Source organism: Triticum urartu, chromosome 7A (assembly GCF_056163025.1).
Source record: "Triticum urartu cultivar PI428250 chromosome 7A, HENAU_Tu73, whole genome shotgun sequence".
In the NCBI taxonomy this organism is placed as follows: domain Eukaryota; kingdom Viridiplantae; phylum Streptophyta; class Magnoliopsida; order Poales; family Poaceae; genus Triticum; species Triticum urartu.
Genome location: NC_141879.1, coordinates 1,189,117 through 1,205,518, shown reverse-complemented (window position 1 = coordinate 1,205,518; position 16,402 = coordinate 1,189,117). Strand labels below are relative to the sequence as shown.

The 16,402-nt window shown below is 45.6% G+C and overlaps 1 protein-coding gene and 1 long non-coding RNA gene across 2 annotated transcripts in view; both read left to right on the top strand.

The window, feature by feature from the left end:
* Positions 1-3,083, top strand: part of LOC125525117 (putative disease resistance protein RGA3) — a 118,750-nt gene extending 115,667 nt beyond the window's left edge. Inside the window, exons 3-4 of the mRNA XM_087531413.1 lie at positions 858-1,852; positions 2,077-3,083. Coding sequence (XP_087387539.1) covers positions 858-1,852; positions 2,077-3,083 — 2,002 coding nt within the window. The remainder of the gene's footprint in view (positions 1-857; positions 1,853-2,076) is intronic.
* Positions 3,084-5,840: 2,757 nt separating this feature from the next.
* Positions 5,841-6,899, top strand: LOC147956670 (uncharacterized). The gene is made up of 2 exons (XR_015611508.1): positions 5,841-6,110; positions 6,433-6,899. It is a non-coding gene; the product is annotated as an uncharacterized LOC147956670 (long non-coding RNA).
* Positions 6,900-16,402: the final 9,503 nt, after the last annotated feature.

Below are 16,402 nucleotides of genomic sequence, written 5' to 3'. Positions count from 1 at the left end.
TATAGCCGCATCGTGGGCGTTACATGAACCTCATTACAGGCACCAAAAAAAGTCCATATCACTGGCCACACTAGTCACTGGCAGGATGCTAGATCTAAGACAGAGGTTAAGTTAGTCTGTCAAGTGTCAACAAACACTCAAGTATTTCTTGCACACACTCTTGCATAATTTCACAAAAAGTAGTGGTAAATTGCAAAGAAGAGTCCTCACTCCCGATAGCTCTGTTTTCAGTTTAAGGTTTTAATTTGGAAATGGAAGTCTTTTAGTTTCAATTTAATTGTTTAATTTGGAAATGGAACTCTTTTAATTTCTGTTTCTGTCTTTATGTTTTATTTGTTTTCATTTCAGGTGTGGAGCTACTTCACTGTCAATAGCCCAATTGTTTTTCGTCTTTTTATGAACAGGAAGATGAAGGATGTCCTTCAAATGTTAAATGAACTAGTTGCGAAGATGAACAGTTTCCATTTCCTACAACATATTGAGGCACCAAGTGTGGTTCATCCGCAAACACACTCTCATGTCAATGAATCAGAGATTATAGGCAGACAAGACGAGAAGGAACTTTTGGTGAAGATATTGCTTGACCATTCTGCCAAGAACACTGATAATAATAATGTCATGGTGCTCCCCATAATTGGTATGGGGGGAATCGGTAAGACCACCATTGCCCAACTTGTGCGTAATGACAAGAGAGTGGTGCATCATTTTGAGTTAGTCATATGTGTCTGTGTCTCTGACAAGTTCGTTATTGAAGAAATAATCTGATCTGTAATAGAAGTGGCCACGATGAAGAAGTGTGATTTGACTCAGATGGAGGCACTACAGAAGGAACTTTGTGGGGTTTTGGACAAGAAAAGGTACCTCCTAGTGTTGGATGATGTTTGGAATGAAGATGGACAGAAGTGGGATGCTATGAGATCATTGCTAAACTCACATGCTCGCTCAAGTAAGGCTCGCCCAGGTAGTGCTATAATTGTGACAAGCCGTAGCAATCAAGTTGGTTCTATCATGGTTACACTTCCTCCACATCAGATATCACTTCTGGATGAGGACCAATCATGGGAGTTTTTTCAAAGAAACGCATTTGCAAGTGAAGTGGAAAATTCCTGTGAATTGATTTCAGTCGCAAAGATCATTGTCCACAAGTGTAAGGGATTGCCTCTTGCTATCAAGACAATAGCAACTTTACTTCGGTCGAAGCATCACAATCTGTGGTATTCTGTTCTGGATAGTGATGTTTGGAAAGATGACATCCTCACAACCACTGGGATAGTACCTGCACTACGGCTAAGCTATGATCACTTGTCATCAGAAGAAAAGATATGTTTTTCCTTCTGTGCTATTTTCCCCAAGGATAGCGGAATGGTTAAAGGCACGTTGATTCAGCTATGGATGGCAAATGACTTTATTGCATCAGAAATAAGAGGCCGCCAAATTTTTGATGTGCTAGTTTGGAGATGTTTTCTCCAAGATATGAAGACTCAAGAGAATGACTACATCTACCGACTAACTACATGCAAGATGCATGACCTCATGCATGATCTTGCTGACTTTGTAAGCGGAAATGAATGCTGCATTCCGCCAGAATCTTCATCACGTCAAGAAATTCTGCATGGGTCCATAGATACAAGTTCATTACAGCATGAGGTTCGACATTTGTCACTTGATTATGTCAATAATAGTACTATTGCAGCCATGGAGGAAATTCTAGCTCCCCGGCCCCGCACGATATTAGACCAAAGGAAGTTGAAGTTCATTAATGAGACTTCTCTAGACACGGGCAAGTCTTTGATTATGGCCATGTCTAAATTCATGTCCTTGCGAGCATTGAAGACACACTCATTTGAGACACATACAAGCACGCCTAGCAGCTTACAAAAGGTTGGCTTTACCACTAGGCCGCGAGTAGCTCTGCGGCTGGATAAGAGATGGCCTGTATTTAACTATGCTGTGACCGTTTGAATTCAAAATTTTCAAATTATTCGAGATTTTTTGCTCGGTATGCGTAGTTCTCGAGGGGGGGCGGTAACCGCGCGAGATCTCGGAATTTCGCTCGGTACCCAAAACAGTGGACACATATGGCAAATTTGAAGCATCTTCGCTATCTAGATTGTTCTTATTCTAGTATATCTGCACTGCCTAAAACCACTGCCATGCTATATAGCTTGCAAACATTGAAGCTCATTAATTGTCCAAGCCTTAAGAAATTACCAGAGGGCTTGAGATATATGAGCAGTCTTCGGTACATCTTTCTCAATGGGTGTGATAGTTTGGAGCGCATGCCACAAGCTGTTGGCCAGCTGAATTCTCTACAGACACTGACGAATTATGTCATTGATAGTGATGTAGGTCGTGGAATTGATCAGCTGAAGAATTTGAATCTAGGTGGCGCTCTTGCTTTGACGGAGCTGAGAAAAGTGCACAATGCAGAAAATGCTAAACAAGGCAATTTGTCTGGCAAGCATAATTTGAAACGATTGTTACTCGATTGGTATGGACCTTGTAGCACGAGCGATGGAGATGAAGTGGATACTAATCCAGAAGGGATATTAGAGGCCCTTCGTCCTCACAAAAGTCTTGAAGCTTTACTGATATTTGATTATATCGGTGCCAAATTCTCATCATGGATGCATGACTCTACACTGTTAAAACATCTGAGCGAACTTTGGCTGAGTAGCTGCATGAACTGCAAGGATGTTCCACCATTATGGCAGCTGCCCTCTCTTGTGTTATTGCGTTTGAGTGGTTTGGATAGCTTGACAAGTATGTGCGTTGGTAATGATGATACAGACATTGGGGAATCCTGTATGTCTCCACCACCCTTCTTTCCTAAATTGGAAACTATGATTCTTTACAACATGTATAAGCTAGAGAGATGGCACGAGGAGGTGACAGGACAAGCAGCGGTTGTATCATTTCCTCAGCTCAAGAAGCTAGAGATTTATGACTGCCCAAGGTTAGAGACACTACCGAAGGGGCTCTTACAGCAGCTTCCAACCCTCAAGAAACTATCTATCAATCACTGCCCCAAGTTGAAGGGAACATGCTCTGGCACAAACTGGAATTTGAGTCCCAGCGTTTGATTGGGATGCATGTACGCGAGCCAACCAGGTTTGGTGGGCTGGCAGAGCATCAGGCAACCAAATGGATGTCTGATAGGAAAAAGCAACAGAAATTAGCCATAGTCAACATCTCCACTATTACAGACCCCAAATGCACAATGGAAAACATGCGCAAATGATATCAACTATCAACTACTGGAGATCCGCAGCATGAGGAGGGTCACTTCCACACCATCCTAAGAAGCTCGCCCAGCAACAGCCGTTGACTCCTTGATTACCATCATGGCCGTAATGAAAATGCAGAATGAAGGTTTCAGTTAGCAGCAACGGAATGACACACCCATGCTCTCAACTGGAAGATGATCCACAGGAAAGAATTTACCTAGTAGCTAAAGTATGTACTTCAAGGCCAGATTCTGAAAAACAAAAATCTGGTACTATCATAAATTAGACCTACCAGGTCTCTGTTTCTTCTCAGTTCTCAGCTTCGAATAGTAGATATATCCCACCTTTTTATTGAGGGGATGGACTCTCTCTGCTCGCTGGAGCAGCTTGGATCTCACTGGAAAAGCAGAGGAAGAGCAGGAAAAGTAAATGAAGAAAAACAGCGATTTGGGTCGCCTTCCTTTGTTAATTTTTAGGGTTGTGTAAGAGACTACACATTGCCTCTCCCATTTACAACTTGTTGCCGCGCAACTGTACCAGGCTTTGCGCCATCTGGTGTACCTTGCTGAGGGCAACACCATGAATTGAAATCCAGTATTTATCATTCCAGCTAGCGATACTAGCATGAACTGAAATCTGTTATTATCAATGTAGACTGAAATTTGTCAGTGCATGTTACTCAGTCTTCGAGTAGGCACTGTTACTTGCATGAAAATGGAAGTATCCAGTGACTGGATTTTTCTGTAGCTCACAAAATAGCTGAAAAATGTTGGGAGTTCCAAGTCAGGCCGATGCTCCTTGTCGTTGCCCTTTTTAGCTGACACTCTTAAGAGTGTGGCGACAAAGAATCAAAAATTCGTATTGCAAAGACATGGACTTTTTGGACTGAATTTCTGATGATGTATATAACTGAAAAAATCTTCAAGTAGTCACTGTACTGTATGAAAGATTTCAATGGCTGAGATATTCAAGTAGGTCCAGAATTCATTGACTGAATCTGCTGCTTACCTAAACTTATGGCAGACCGAGTTCACTGAAGAAAAGAACTCTGAAGAACACTGAAGTACATCAGGGTTCAGTTAAGTTCAGTTAGTTTTTTTTTATCAGTTAGTTCAGGGTCAGTTAAGTTCAGTTAGTGGATGGCCAAGACGGCCCGATCGAGGAGCGATAAGCGAAGATTCATGGCCTGAAGTGTTATGATAACACTGTCCGTCGTCTTTCAAATTTTGGCGATGCTACCTGATTTACAATTTAATTAAGTCAAGTGTCAAACTCTCGGTATAAGATGAAAGCAGAGTTGTCTGCCAACTCTCAGTTTTATGCCCAGCTGGAAGCAGTCTCGACCGTACTATGCTGTAACAACTAGAGTAGCATTTGTTTCAGATGAACTCTTTCAGCTATGCGGATGCTCCTTGTTGTCAATTACCCTATTTACAGCATCTACAGCCAGGCGCTTCAAAACCGCCACCTCATATGACCAGGCGGACTGCTTGGTCACTGTCTGGTCATGAAATTTCAATTCAGACGGGCGTTTCAAACGGGCCACAGACGCCTGGTCTAACTGGCACCTCTACCTTTATATCCAACCCAAATACGAGATGAAAATGGGCGCGCCGCGTCGGACCAACGAGGAGGCCCCACGCAGATTAGCCCGATGACTGGACGGTCTGACGGAATCCGCATTCATAGCCGTGGTGTTAAGGTCACATGGCGCCTCTCCGGCACGTACGCCATGTCGGACCGACAAGGGGGCCCCACGTGGATTAGCCCGGAAACCGGGCGGTCTGACGGACGCCGCATCCGTTGCCGCGGTGTGAACGTCGCGTGGCACGGCTCTGGCTCGCTGGTCGAGACTAAATCCGGCTATTTAAGCCGGCTAGCGTCCCACAACCCTAGCCCATCCAACTCCCCCCTCTTCGCATCGCCAGTCCGAGCCCATCCATCTCCTTCCTCTCCTCGCTCCGGCACTCTGCCCATGCTCCGGCGCTCCACCATGGTCCGGAGGAAGATCACCTAGTATGTGTAACACCCCAAGAATCTTACTACAGTAATCTCCCCCCTAATGGTGCCCTGTCATCAATTTTAACTAAGCCAAATTGCCACTTGGTAAAAAAATAAATCCAATTTCAAAATAAAGTAAATTAATTTTTTCATCTAACAGTAAAAAAATGTTTGATGGATTGCAAAATTTTCACTAACTAATTATCATGGATAAACCAACAATATTTAAATTATTAAAATGCCCTTAACCTATTTTTAAACTGGATTAGAATGCCCCATTTATCTCATTTTAATTCCACCATAAATTCTAGAGGAATCAAATTGCCCTCAAACTTTTTGTGACAGTCCAAGGTATTGCAGAATCTTTTTGTGACAAGTCTACTATTTAACAAAATTAATTTAGTATTAAAATCAAATACAAAACAGTAAGTAAGCCCACATCCCCCACTTGTCTCCCTCCTCGCGATACGCATTATCCCTAGGGGCTGGTCCATGTTTGGTTAGGTCAGTCGGTCTTTATTTCGTTTCTGTAAACATTGTAACGATTGAATAAAAATCTTGGAGTTTGCCTTAAAAAAAGAGACAGGCAGGGGATAGTGGAGGCCATTTTCCCATTCCTCTGCCCCGCTCACACCCGCCACCGTCCGCGACCCCTATGGTCGCACCGCCGTGAAGCTCACGGCCACCGTCGACTGCGGCGCCTACTAGCTTGACCAGGCCTCGTGGTCCTCGTCTACATCGTCCCTGCCTCTGGATCGAGGCCAAAACGCCGCCTTGCCGTCGCTAGCCTCATGCATCTCGGCCACGGCCACCGCATCTCGCCGTTGACCTGCGCATCCCCGACCAGCCCCGGCCGCCCCGAGCACGCCATCGAGGTCCACGGTGAGCGTTGCGCCGATTCCCCTATTTTCCCCTCCCGTTGCCGTAGCTTAGTACTACTACTAGCCGGCTATCGCCGCTTACTGCCCGCATATCTGCGGCTGCGCTGTTTAATGCTGCTGTTTGATGCTTGTTGCTGCTGCTGCATACTAGCACTGCTTGGCCGCTGCTGGTCGTGGCCGCCATGCACAACCGTGCGTGTGTGCCCAAGAACACCAATGGTAGGATTGGGCCATGGCCGCTGGAGCTACCCCTGTTTAGACTAGATGATAATCTCTACTCCTAACTAGTAGAATGCTCGTGTGTTGCTACGGTTTTTTTTTAGTATACATAGGTTCCGGCGCTGGCTCGGCGCAGGTTCAGCGCTTTCCCTTGCAATGCTCGTCGCCAGAGTCAGAGCTGCCTGGTCTTCGGCGCGTGCGGTGAATTGTTTTGCCTTGTTCGGCGTAGGCCTCGACGCTCGTTTATGGTGAGGACTTCATCGGTGGTCATTGATGGTGGAGTCGGAGTCGCCCTGGCAGAGGTGTGATGACGATGACACCGGATTGTTACCTCGACGGCGCTTCTCTCCTCGACGGCATGTGCGTTCTTGTGTGGGTTGCCAGGTCGCCTTGGGTGTCCTATGTGGGCATGTTGTGACGGATTTCACCCGGTTTTCCGTTAATTAACCGGACAATTCTCTTCTTCTTTATTAATGAGATGAGGCAATGCCTCCGTTTAAATTTTTTTTTACCAGTGAACGGTTTTTAGTATATATAAGATAAAGAGAAAAGTATATTTTTCGTCCCTCAACTTTTGGCGAAGTCTAGATTTAGTCCCTCAAATTTAAAACCAGACAACTTGCACTCTCAACTTTTGAAACTGGACAAGTTTAGTCCCTTGTCTCAGTTAACCCGGTATCACTATTTCCTCAGCGCGGTTTTGACTAGTCTTTGTCCACGTGGCGGTGTTTCTCTCTTCTACCTTTTTCCTTCTCACATTGGATTACTGAGACATTTTATCGAACACCTAACACGCATTGAGTGGAGTTAATTGCACAAAAGTACCACAATTCGGGCATCACATGCAGATTGGTACCATGATTGTTGCCTCGTCCCGTTAGTTTTTATCAGTAGTGTATATATAGGACGTTGTACTAGAGCGTACATGATGTACATGGGCGACGCTGCCTCGTCCATTTTTTGGCTGTGTACATGGTGTACGTGTGCTCCGTAGTCGCTGTACCGGAGCGCCGCCACCCCGCCCAGCATGCTCGTGGTGCTCGCCCGATGCGCTCTTGAGCTTCTCTTCGTGTGCCAGCCGTAGACTGGACTCCCTCGCCCGCGCACCCCACAGATCACGTGCTCCCAGAGAATGGAAAAGAGGAGATCGAGGATGAGCATGAGGTAGCGCCACCGACCGCATGGCTTGCCTTCATCCTCCGTGGCCACCATGGTGACGCTAGCTGCCTGCTTTCCTTCATCCTCGTCATCAAGCGGGAGAGGCCGTGGGCCGTGGTGTCCGGCGAGGTAGAACGGGACTGCGATGTCCGACGAGGTGCAGCAAGATCGAGGTGGCTGGCGAGGTAGAGCAGAGGCATCGTGGCTGGCTAAAGGGACTTGTGTGGGTTTGCCGTGGACGGCACACGCAGTGCATGCAATGTGTTTGATGAAATGCCTCAATAAGCCAATGTGCAAAGAAAGAAGGTAGGAGAGAGAAATACTGTCATGTGGACAAAGACCGGTCAAAACCACGCCAAGTCAGCAGTGATACCGGGTCAACCGAGACATGGGACTAAACTTGTCCGGTTTTAAGAGTTGGCGGCGCAAGTTGTCCGGTTTTAAAGTTAAGGAACTAAATCTAGACTTTGCAAAGAATTGAGAGACGAAAAGTATACTTTTCTCTAAGATAAACTCCAAGTGACAACGGTTTTTTAGTGAGAAAAGTATTTGTAACTCACACATGATCAAATGTTGCAACAGTCGCCAGTACTCCAAAGAGTACATTCATGCCCATAACATTACATATGAGTCCAACACCTAGTTTCACACTAAATGATTTGTTGTAACTAGCAAAAGAGCCCGTGCGTTACAATGGGAGAATGCAAGGCGTGAGAATCAGGCTCGAAGGCATAGATATTCTAATTGTGCAATATTATCAAACATGTCAAATACATACCTTTAGGATCCTCGTACACATCAGATAGCATTGCCGATTTTTGTTAACGTTTAACCCATTTTTCTTCTTCTTATTCCACCCATTATCTCTATCCCCCAATTCAAGATTGTCGCTATAAGGAATGGCACATCCGACATGCAATACCGACGGGTATTGAGGAGGAAATATAAAAAATATATAAAAAAGAGCATTCTAAGGGCGATTGGAGTCGAGAAAGTCGATAAAATCCTAGAGATAAAATGTTACTTATGGTATAAAAAGAGTCATTCTGCTTCCGCTCGTTTGATTTTCAAAGACGGGTCGCCGTTCATCATCATGGTGGTGACATAACTCGACTCTGCTACTTTTGCACCGGAAGAACAACCTGTTGGTCAGCGAGGGTTGCGGATGAGTATGGTGTCATGAGTCCGGGAGTGGCGAGATAATAAATCTCATACCTGTGTATGATCACTAGTAGAAAAGGGGGCAACGGTCCAGGCCGGGTCAGCCCATTAGTCCCGGTTCAATCTAGAACCGAGACCAATGGGGGCATTGGACCCGGTTACTGAGCCCAGGGGGCCGGCCGGCCCACGTGGGCCATTGGTCCCGGTTCATCAGGACCTTTTGGTCCCGGTTGGTGGGACGAACCGGGACCAATGGGCCTGGCTCCTGGCCCACCACCATTTGTCCCGGTTGGTGGCCTGAACCGGGACCAAAGGCTCCCCTTTAGTCCCGGTCCAAGCCACGAACCGGGACCAATAGTGCTGCCTATATATACCCTCGCCCGCGAGCAGAGCACTCCAGTGCTCTGTTTTTCTGGGCCGGCGAGGGGAGGGGTTTGTGGTGCTCTACTCACCTCCTATGCACATGAGGTGTTCGATGAAATGCCCGAGCCACACTAGTTAAGCTTTCTCCTCTCGAAGCTCGACCTCAAAGCTCCATTTATCTCGAGATTTGTCTACATTTAGCGGTCCGTCACGCCCCACCCCCGTCTTCACCGCCGTCGATCACCCGCGCCGATCTCATCACCGACACCACCGTGGTGAGCCTCTTGTTCTTATCTTCTTTCTGAAAGGAAAAATATTGTTACTTGTATGTTTAGATAGATACTTGTATCATTTTCTTACTTTTATTATTGCATCTTATATAGTGCGATGGTTTTGGTATCCGCCCCCGTCGGCCCTCGTCCTGTCTATGATTCGGATGTGGTATATATATTAATCTTTATAACTATTGGTTCATTTATTGTTTATGAAAATTATGCGGACCAACGTGACATAGATTTTATTTATCTAGGATGTATGTGAACCGGAAATTCCAACCGACCCTATTGTCAAGAGGTTAAATTTAGTTGAAGAAGAAAACAATTTCTTGAAGGAAAAAATAAAAAAAAATTGAGGAGGAGAAGATGATATTGGAGTTGCATGTTGCGGATGTCGTCGATGATCACAAGATCAAGATGGATGCAATGCGCTTGAAGATTAGAAAGATTAGAAAATATGCCATTCATACCGAGGCTTGGTATCATTATGCCATTGGATCAATTGTTACCTTGGTTGCGATTATGACCGCCTTTGTTTTCGCATTAAAATGTTTTACATAGTTTCAATGTATGGTTTAATTAATTAGATGCTCTGGAGAGCTATATGTTGTTAGATGAGAACTATGTATGTACTTTGCTTTTAATGTGATGATGAACTTCTATTAATTTGGACACTTAATTATATATAATACACGCAGATGAACCGGCAATGGATGTACGGTGACAGACACACCTCCGAGTACATTAAGGGCGTGCATGAGTTTCTCGATGCGGCTGAGGCAAACAAGCAGAATGGTTTTATGTGTTGTCCATTACCTGATTGTGGGAATACGAAGTCTTACTCTGACCGGAAAATCCTTCACACCCACCTGCTTTACAAGAGTTTCATGCCACACTATAATGTTTGGACGAGGCACGGAGAAATAGGGGTTATGATGGAAGACGACGAAGAAGAAGAGTACGATGACAACTACGTGCCCCCTGAATACCGTGATGCTGCAGCGGGGGGAGCTGGTGAAGATCAAGAGGAACCAGACAATGTTCCCAATGATGCTGCAACGGGTGAAGCTGCTGAAGATCAAGAGGAACCAGACGATGTGTCCGATGATGATGATCTCCGCCGGGTCATTGTCGATGCAAGGACGCAATGCGAAAGTCAAAAGGAGAAGCTGAAGTTCGATCGCATGTTAGAGGATCACAAAAAAGGGTTGTACCCCAATTGCGAAGATGGCAACACAAAGCTCGGTACCGTACTGGAATTGCTGCAGTGGAAGGCAGAGAATGCTGTGCCTGACAAAGGATTTGAGAAGCTACTGAGAATATTGAAGAAGAAGCTTCCAAAGGATAACGAATTGCCCGACAGTACATATGTAGCAAAGAAGGTCGTATGCCCTCTAGGATTGGAGGTGGAGAAGATACATGCATGCCCTAATGACTGCGTCCTATACCGCGGTGCATACAAGGATCTGAACGCATGCCCCGTATGCGGTGCATTGCGGTATAAGATCAGACGAGATGACCCTGGTGATGTTCACGGCGAGCCCCGCAGGAAGAGGGTTCCTGCGAAGGTGATGTGGTATGCTCCTATAATACCACGGTTGAAACGTTTGTTCAGAAACGGGAAGCATGCCAAGTCGATGCGATGGCACAGTGAGGACCGTAAGAAAGACGGGAAGTTGAGAGCACCCGCTGGCGGGTCACAGTGGAGAAAAATCGTGAGAAAGTACTGGGATGAGTTTGCAAAGGACCCAAGGAACGTATGGTTTGCTTTAAGCGCGGATGGCATTAATCCTTTCGGGGAGCAGAGCAGCAATCACAGCACCTGGCTCGTGACTATATGTATGTATAACCTTCCTCCTTGGATGTGCATGAAGCGGAAGTTCATTATGATGCCAGTTCTCATCCAAGGCCCTAAGCAACCCGGCAACGACATTGATGTGTACCTAAGGCCATTAGTTGAAGAACTTTTACAGCTGTGGAATGGAAACGGTGTACGTACGTGGGATGAGCACAGACAAGAGGAATTTAACCTAAAGGCGTTGCTGTTCGTGACCATCAATGATTGGCCCGCTCTCAGTAATCTTTCAGGACAGACAAACAAAGGATACCACGCATGCACACATTGTTTAGATGAAACTGAAAGTATATACCTGGACAAATGCAGGAAGAATGTGTACCTGGGCCATCGGCGATTTCGTCCGACCAACCATCAATGTCGAAAGAAAGGCAAGCATTTCAAAGGCGAGGCAGATCACCGGAAGAAGCCCGCCATGCGTACCGGTGATCACGTACTTGCTATGGTCAATGATTTACACGTAATCTTTGGAAAGGGTCCCGGCGCACTAGCTGTTCCGAATGACGCTGAGGGACACGCACCCATGTGGAAGAAGAAATATATATTTTGGGACCTACCCTACTGGAAAGACCTAGAGGTCCGCTCTTCAATCGACGTGATGCACGTGACGAAGAACCTTTGCGTGAACCTGCTAGGCTTCTTGGGCGTGTATGGAAAGACAAAAGATACACTTGAGGCACGGTTGGACCTGCAATGTTTGCACGAAAAAGACGGCATGCCTCTGAAGCAGTATGAAGGTCCTGTCAGCTACGCTCTTACGAAAGAAGAGAAAGAAATCTTCTTTGAATGCCTGCTCAGTATGAAGGTCCCGACTGGCTTCTCGTCGAATATAAAGGGAATAATAAATATCCCAGAGAAAAAGTTCCAGAACCTAAAGTCTCATGACTGCCACGTGATTATGACGCAACTGCTTCCGGTTGCATTGAGGGGGCTTCTACCGGAAAACGTCCGATTAGCCATTGTGAAGCTATATGCATTCCTCAATGCAATCTCTCAGAAGGTGATCGATCCAGAAATCGTACCAAGGCTAAGGAGTGATGTGGCGCAATGTCTTGTCAGTTTCAAGCTGGTGTTCCCACCATCCTTCTTCAATATCATGACGCATGTCCTAGTTCATCTAGTCGACGAGATTGTCATTCTGGGGCCCGTATTTCTACACAATATGTTCCCCTTTGAGAGGTTCATGGGAGTCCTAAAGAAATATGTCCGTAACCGCGCTAGGCCAGAAGGAAGCATCTCCATGGGCCATCAAACAGAGGATGTCATCGGGTTTTGTGTTGACTTCATTCCTGGCCTTAAGAAGATAGGTCTCCCTAAATCGCGGTATGAGGGGAGACTGACTGGAAAAGGCACGCTAGGAGCGGACTCAATAATATGCAGGGACGGGCATTCTTGGTCTCAAGCACACTACACAGTTCTACAGAACTCTACCTTGGTGACCCCGTATGTCGATGAATACAAGAACAGTCTGCGCTCCAAACACCCGGAGCAGTGCGACGACTGGATTACATGTGAACACATTAGGACTTTCAGCAGTTGGTTGGAAGCACGTCTCAGAGGTGACAACACTGTTTGTGATGAGTTGTACTTGTTGTCCAGGGGACCATCTTTGACTGTATTGATTTACAAAGGATACGAGACAAATGGGAATACATTTTACACGATTGACCAAGATCAAAAGAGCACCAACCAAAACAGCGGTGTCCGCTTTGATGCAACAACCGAGAAGGGAAAGGACACATATTATGGTTACATAGTGGACATATGGGAACTTGACTACGGACAAGATTTTAAGGTCCCTTTGTTTAAGTGCAAATGGGTCAATCTGTCAGGAGGCGGGGTACATGTAGACCCACAGTACGGAATGACAACAGTCGATCTAAAAAATCTTGGGTACACCGACGAACGGTTCGTCCTAGCCAATGATGTGGCACAGGTTATCTATGTGAAGGACATGTCTACCAGACCGAGAAAAAGAAAAGATAAGGAAACGAATACATCATACGATGAGCCAAAGCGCCACATAGTTCTTTCAGGAAAAAGGGACATCCTGGGAGTGGACGGCAAGACAGACATGTCTGAATATTATGAAAGGTTTCATGAAATTCCTCCCTTCAATGTTAAGGCTGACCCAAACATCCTGATAAACGATGAAGATTATCCATGGTTACGGCGCAATAAGCAAATGACACAAGCGAAGAAAAAGTGAAGACTTTCTCCCACAACTATTATGATGATACCATGCCAAATTTGTAACAGACGAGTATGCTATGCCAACTTTTTCAGAGTTCATTTGAAAACTATGAATTTAGGTCGAATTTTCTCTATAGGTGCATCTATGTTCATTTTTTAGTAAAGTTAATCACAAACTTGTGATTCACACAAATTTCAAAGAATTCAAATTTTAACTATTCAAATTTGAAAACTAATGGCACTAACAGAAAGTTTATATTTTTTCTAAAACTAATGGCACTAACAGAAAGTTAATATTTTTGCTGACCTAAAAGCAAAAAGAATTAAAAAATAAAGCAAGAAACAAAATAAAATAAATAAAGCAACAAAGAAAACTAAAAAACTAAAAAAAAGTGTTTTCAAATTTGAAAACTAATGGCACTAACAGAAAATTTATAATTTTCTAAAACTAAAAGCTAAAAGAATTAAAAAATAAAGCAAGAAAAAAAAGAAAATAAATAATGCAGAAAACAAAACAAAAAAACTGGAAAAAAAATTAAATATAGCAACAATAAGTATTTAGTTCTAAGTAGAAACAAAAAAACAAAAAAAGTCCCACCTACTGGGCCCCCACGGTCTGAATACGACTAGAAACCCTACCATGGGCCAGGATTCAGGCCCGCGGGAGGCCCAGTGGGCCCACATGCACATATTGCAGTGTTAGGCCCGAAAGCCTGCTTTAGAGAGGAGCTCGAGAGGGATGGCGCACCGCACCTTATAAACAGGTGCGCCTCCCTCTCAACTAGCGAGGTGGGACTAAATATTTGAGTTCGGGGCAGCACAGGCCTTTGGTCCCGGTTGGTGGCTCCAACCGGGGCTAAAGGGGGGGGGCATTAGTCCCGGTTGGTGCTACGACCTGGGACTAATGCCACCCTTTAGTCCCGGTTGGTGCCCCCAACCGGGACCAAAGGCCGCCGCTTCCCGCCCTTTGGGCTGCTGAAAAGTGACCTTTGGTCCCGGTTGGTGGCACCAACCGGGACTAAAGGGGGGCATTAGTCCCGGTTTGTGCCACAAACCGGGACCAAAGCCTTTTCTATATAAGCAAACACTTAGCAGTTTTCGACCAAATCACGCACTTCTCCCCCGACGCCCCCTGCTCCTCCTCGTCGCCGTCGCCGCCCGACGCCCCTGCTCCTCCTCGTCGCCATCGCCACCGACGCCGTCAGGCTGCTCGCCTTCGCCGTTGCTGCCGCCACCGACGCCGTCAGGCTGATCGCCTTCGCCGTCGCCGCCGCCCCCTGTGAGCACGCCCCCTCCCGTCCCGCGCCCCTGCGCGCCCCTCTCCTGCGCGGCCGCCGCGCCGCCGCCCCTGCCCTGCGCTGGCGCCGCGCGCCGCCCAGCCGCCCCTGCCCTGCCCCGCCGGCGCCACCGCTGCCGCCATGCCTCTCTGCCCCGCCGGCGCCAACAATTTTTTTATTAGTTTAATTTTTTTCATATATATATAATGTATGTGTATGTATGTGGCTATATGTTTCTGTTGATATGTTGCAATATGTTTTTTTATTTTTATTAGTTTATTTTTTTTGCTCATATGTGATGTATATGTGTATGTGGCTATAATGTATATGTGTATGTGATGTATGTGGCTAGAATTTGCTAAATATATATGTTAAAAATGTTTTTTTGTTCATAGAAAGTTTTTTGTTCATATATAGAAAGTTACAATTTTAGAAAAGTTTTATATATGCAAAAGTTACAATTTTAGAAAAAGAAGGATAGGAAAGAAGAAAATAAGAAGAGGAAAGAAAGAAGAAGAGGAGAGGAAAATAAGAGGAGAAATAAATAAGAAGAAGAAAAAAGAAGAGGAGAAGAAGAAAGGAATATCTCTTCTTCTCCACTATTCCTTTCTTCTTCTCCTCTTCTTTTTCTTCTTTTTTTCTTCGATCTTCTCCTCTCTTTTTTTCTTTTTTTTCTTCTTCTTCTTCTTAATTTTTATCGGGAACGAGGGTGTCGAGGATCGCCGAGGGGTCGAGGATCGCTCGTTACTAGGCAACCTCCCGACCCCTCGGCGATCCTCTCGAACATGAGAGGACGAAGAGGATAAAAAAAGAAGAGGAAGAAGAAAAAAAAAAGAGGAGAAGAAAGAATAGAGGAGTTCTTCTCCTCTATTCTTTCTTCTCCTCTTTTTTTTCTTCTTCCTCTTTTTTTTATCGGGAACGAGGGTCGTCGAGGGACATAGATGTACTGTCGTCGTTGTCGATATACCCCCTCCCGATAGCTTCAACACGTGGGGGGGTCGATATTACCCCCTCCTTGAAGCGTTCTCGAGGCCACCCCAAACCCTTAAAGCGTTGTCGAGGCCACCCCAAACCCTAGAGAAGCAGCGTCGAGGCCACTAATTAATATATATGATTCCTTACTATGATTAGCTAGCTAGTTCTACGTTTGCCACTAATATATCCATTTGTCATGTTTGAATAATAATTGCCATGTTGTAAATATTTTTAGAAACTATGGACACCGCCCGAGACGAAGCAAACGAAGCGATGTTGAGGGACATAATCGCACAAGGAAGTGATGCCGTCTCGTTGTATCTCAACGACACCGATGGTACTCTGGATGGAGAGGGTGAAGAAGCTGGCTCTGGTGACCTAATGCCGGTGCAAGAAGAAGAACGTGAGGATGGCTCCGGTGACCCAATGCCGGTGCAAGGAGACCGTGATGACGGATCCGGTGACCGAACCGAGTCCGGACAGGTATATATATTAGTTAAGCCTGTGCTGACTAGCTAATTGATGCATTCATTGTTTTGGTATGTACACATATTAATTAAGTCTTTGCTCTTTTTTCTAGCCCTCCGGATCGAGCACAACTGAGGTAAAGAGACGAGGCCCGAAGAAAAAGTTGAGCTCGGATGAAAGGTTTGAGATCATAGCAATCGCGCCCGACGGCCAACCTATTGAACCCATCCGAACAAAGAAATCATTTGTTGCTCAGTGTGGGGTTCTGGTTAGGGACAAGATCCCGATCAGCATCCAGCAATGGTTCAAGCCGGCTACAGAAGACCCTGAGGTGTCTTACGTCAATGAT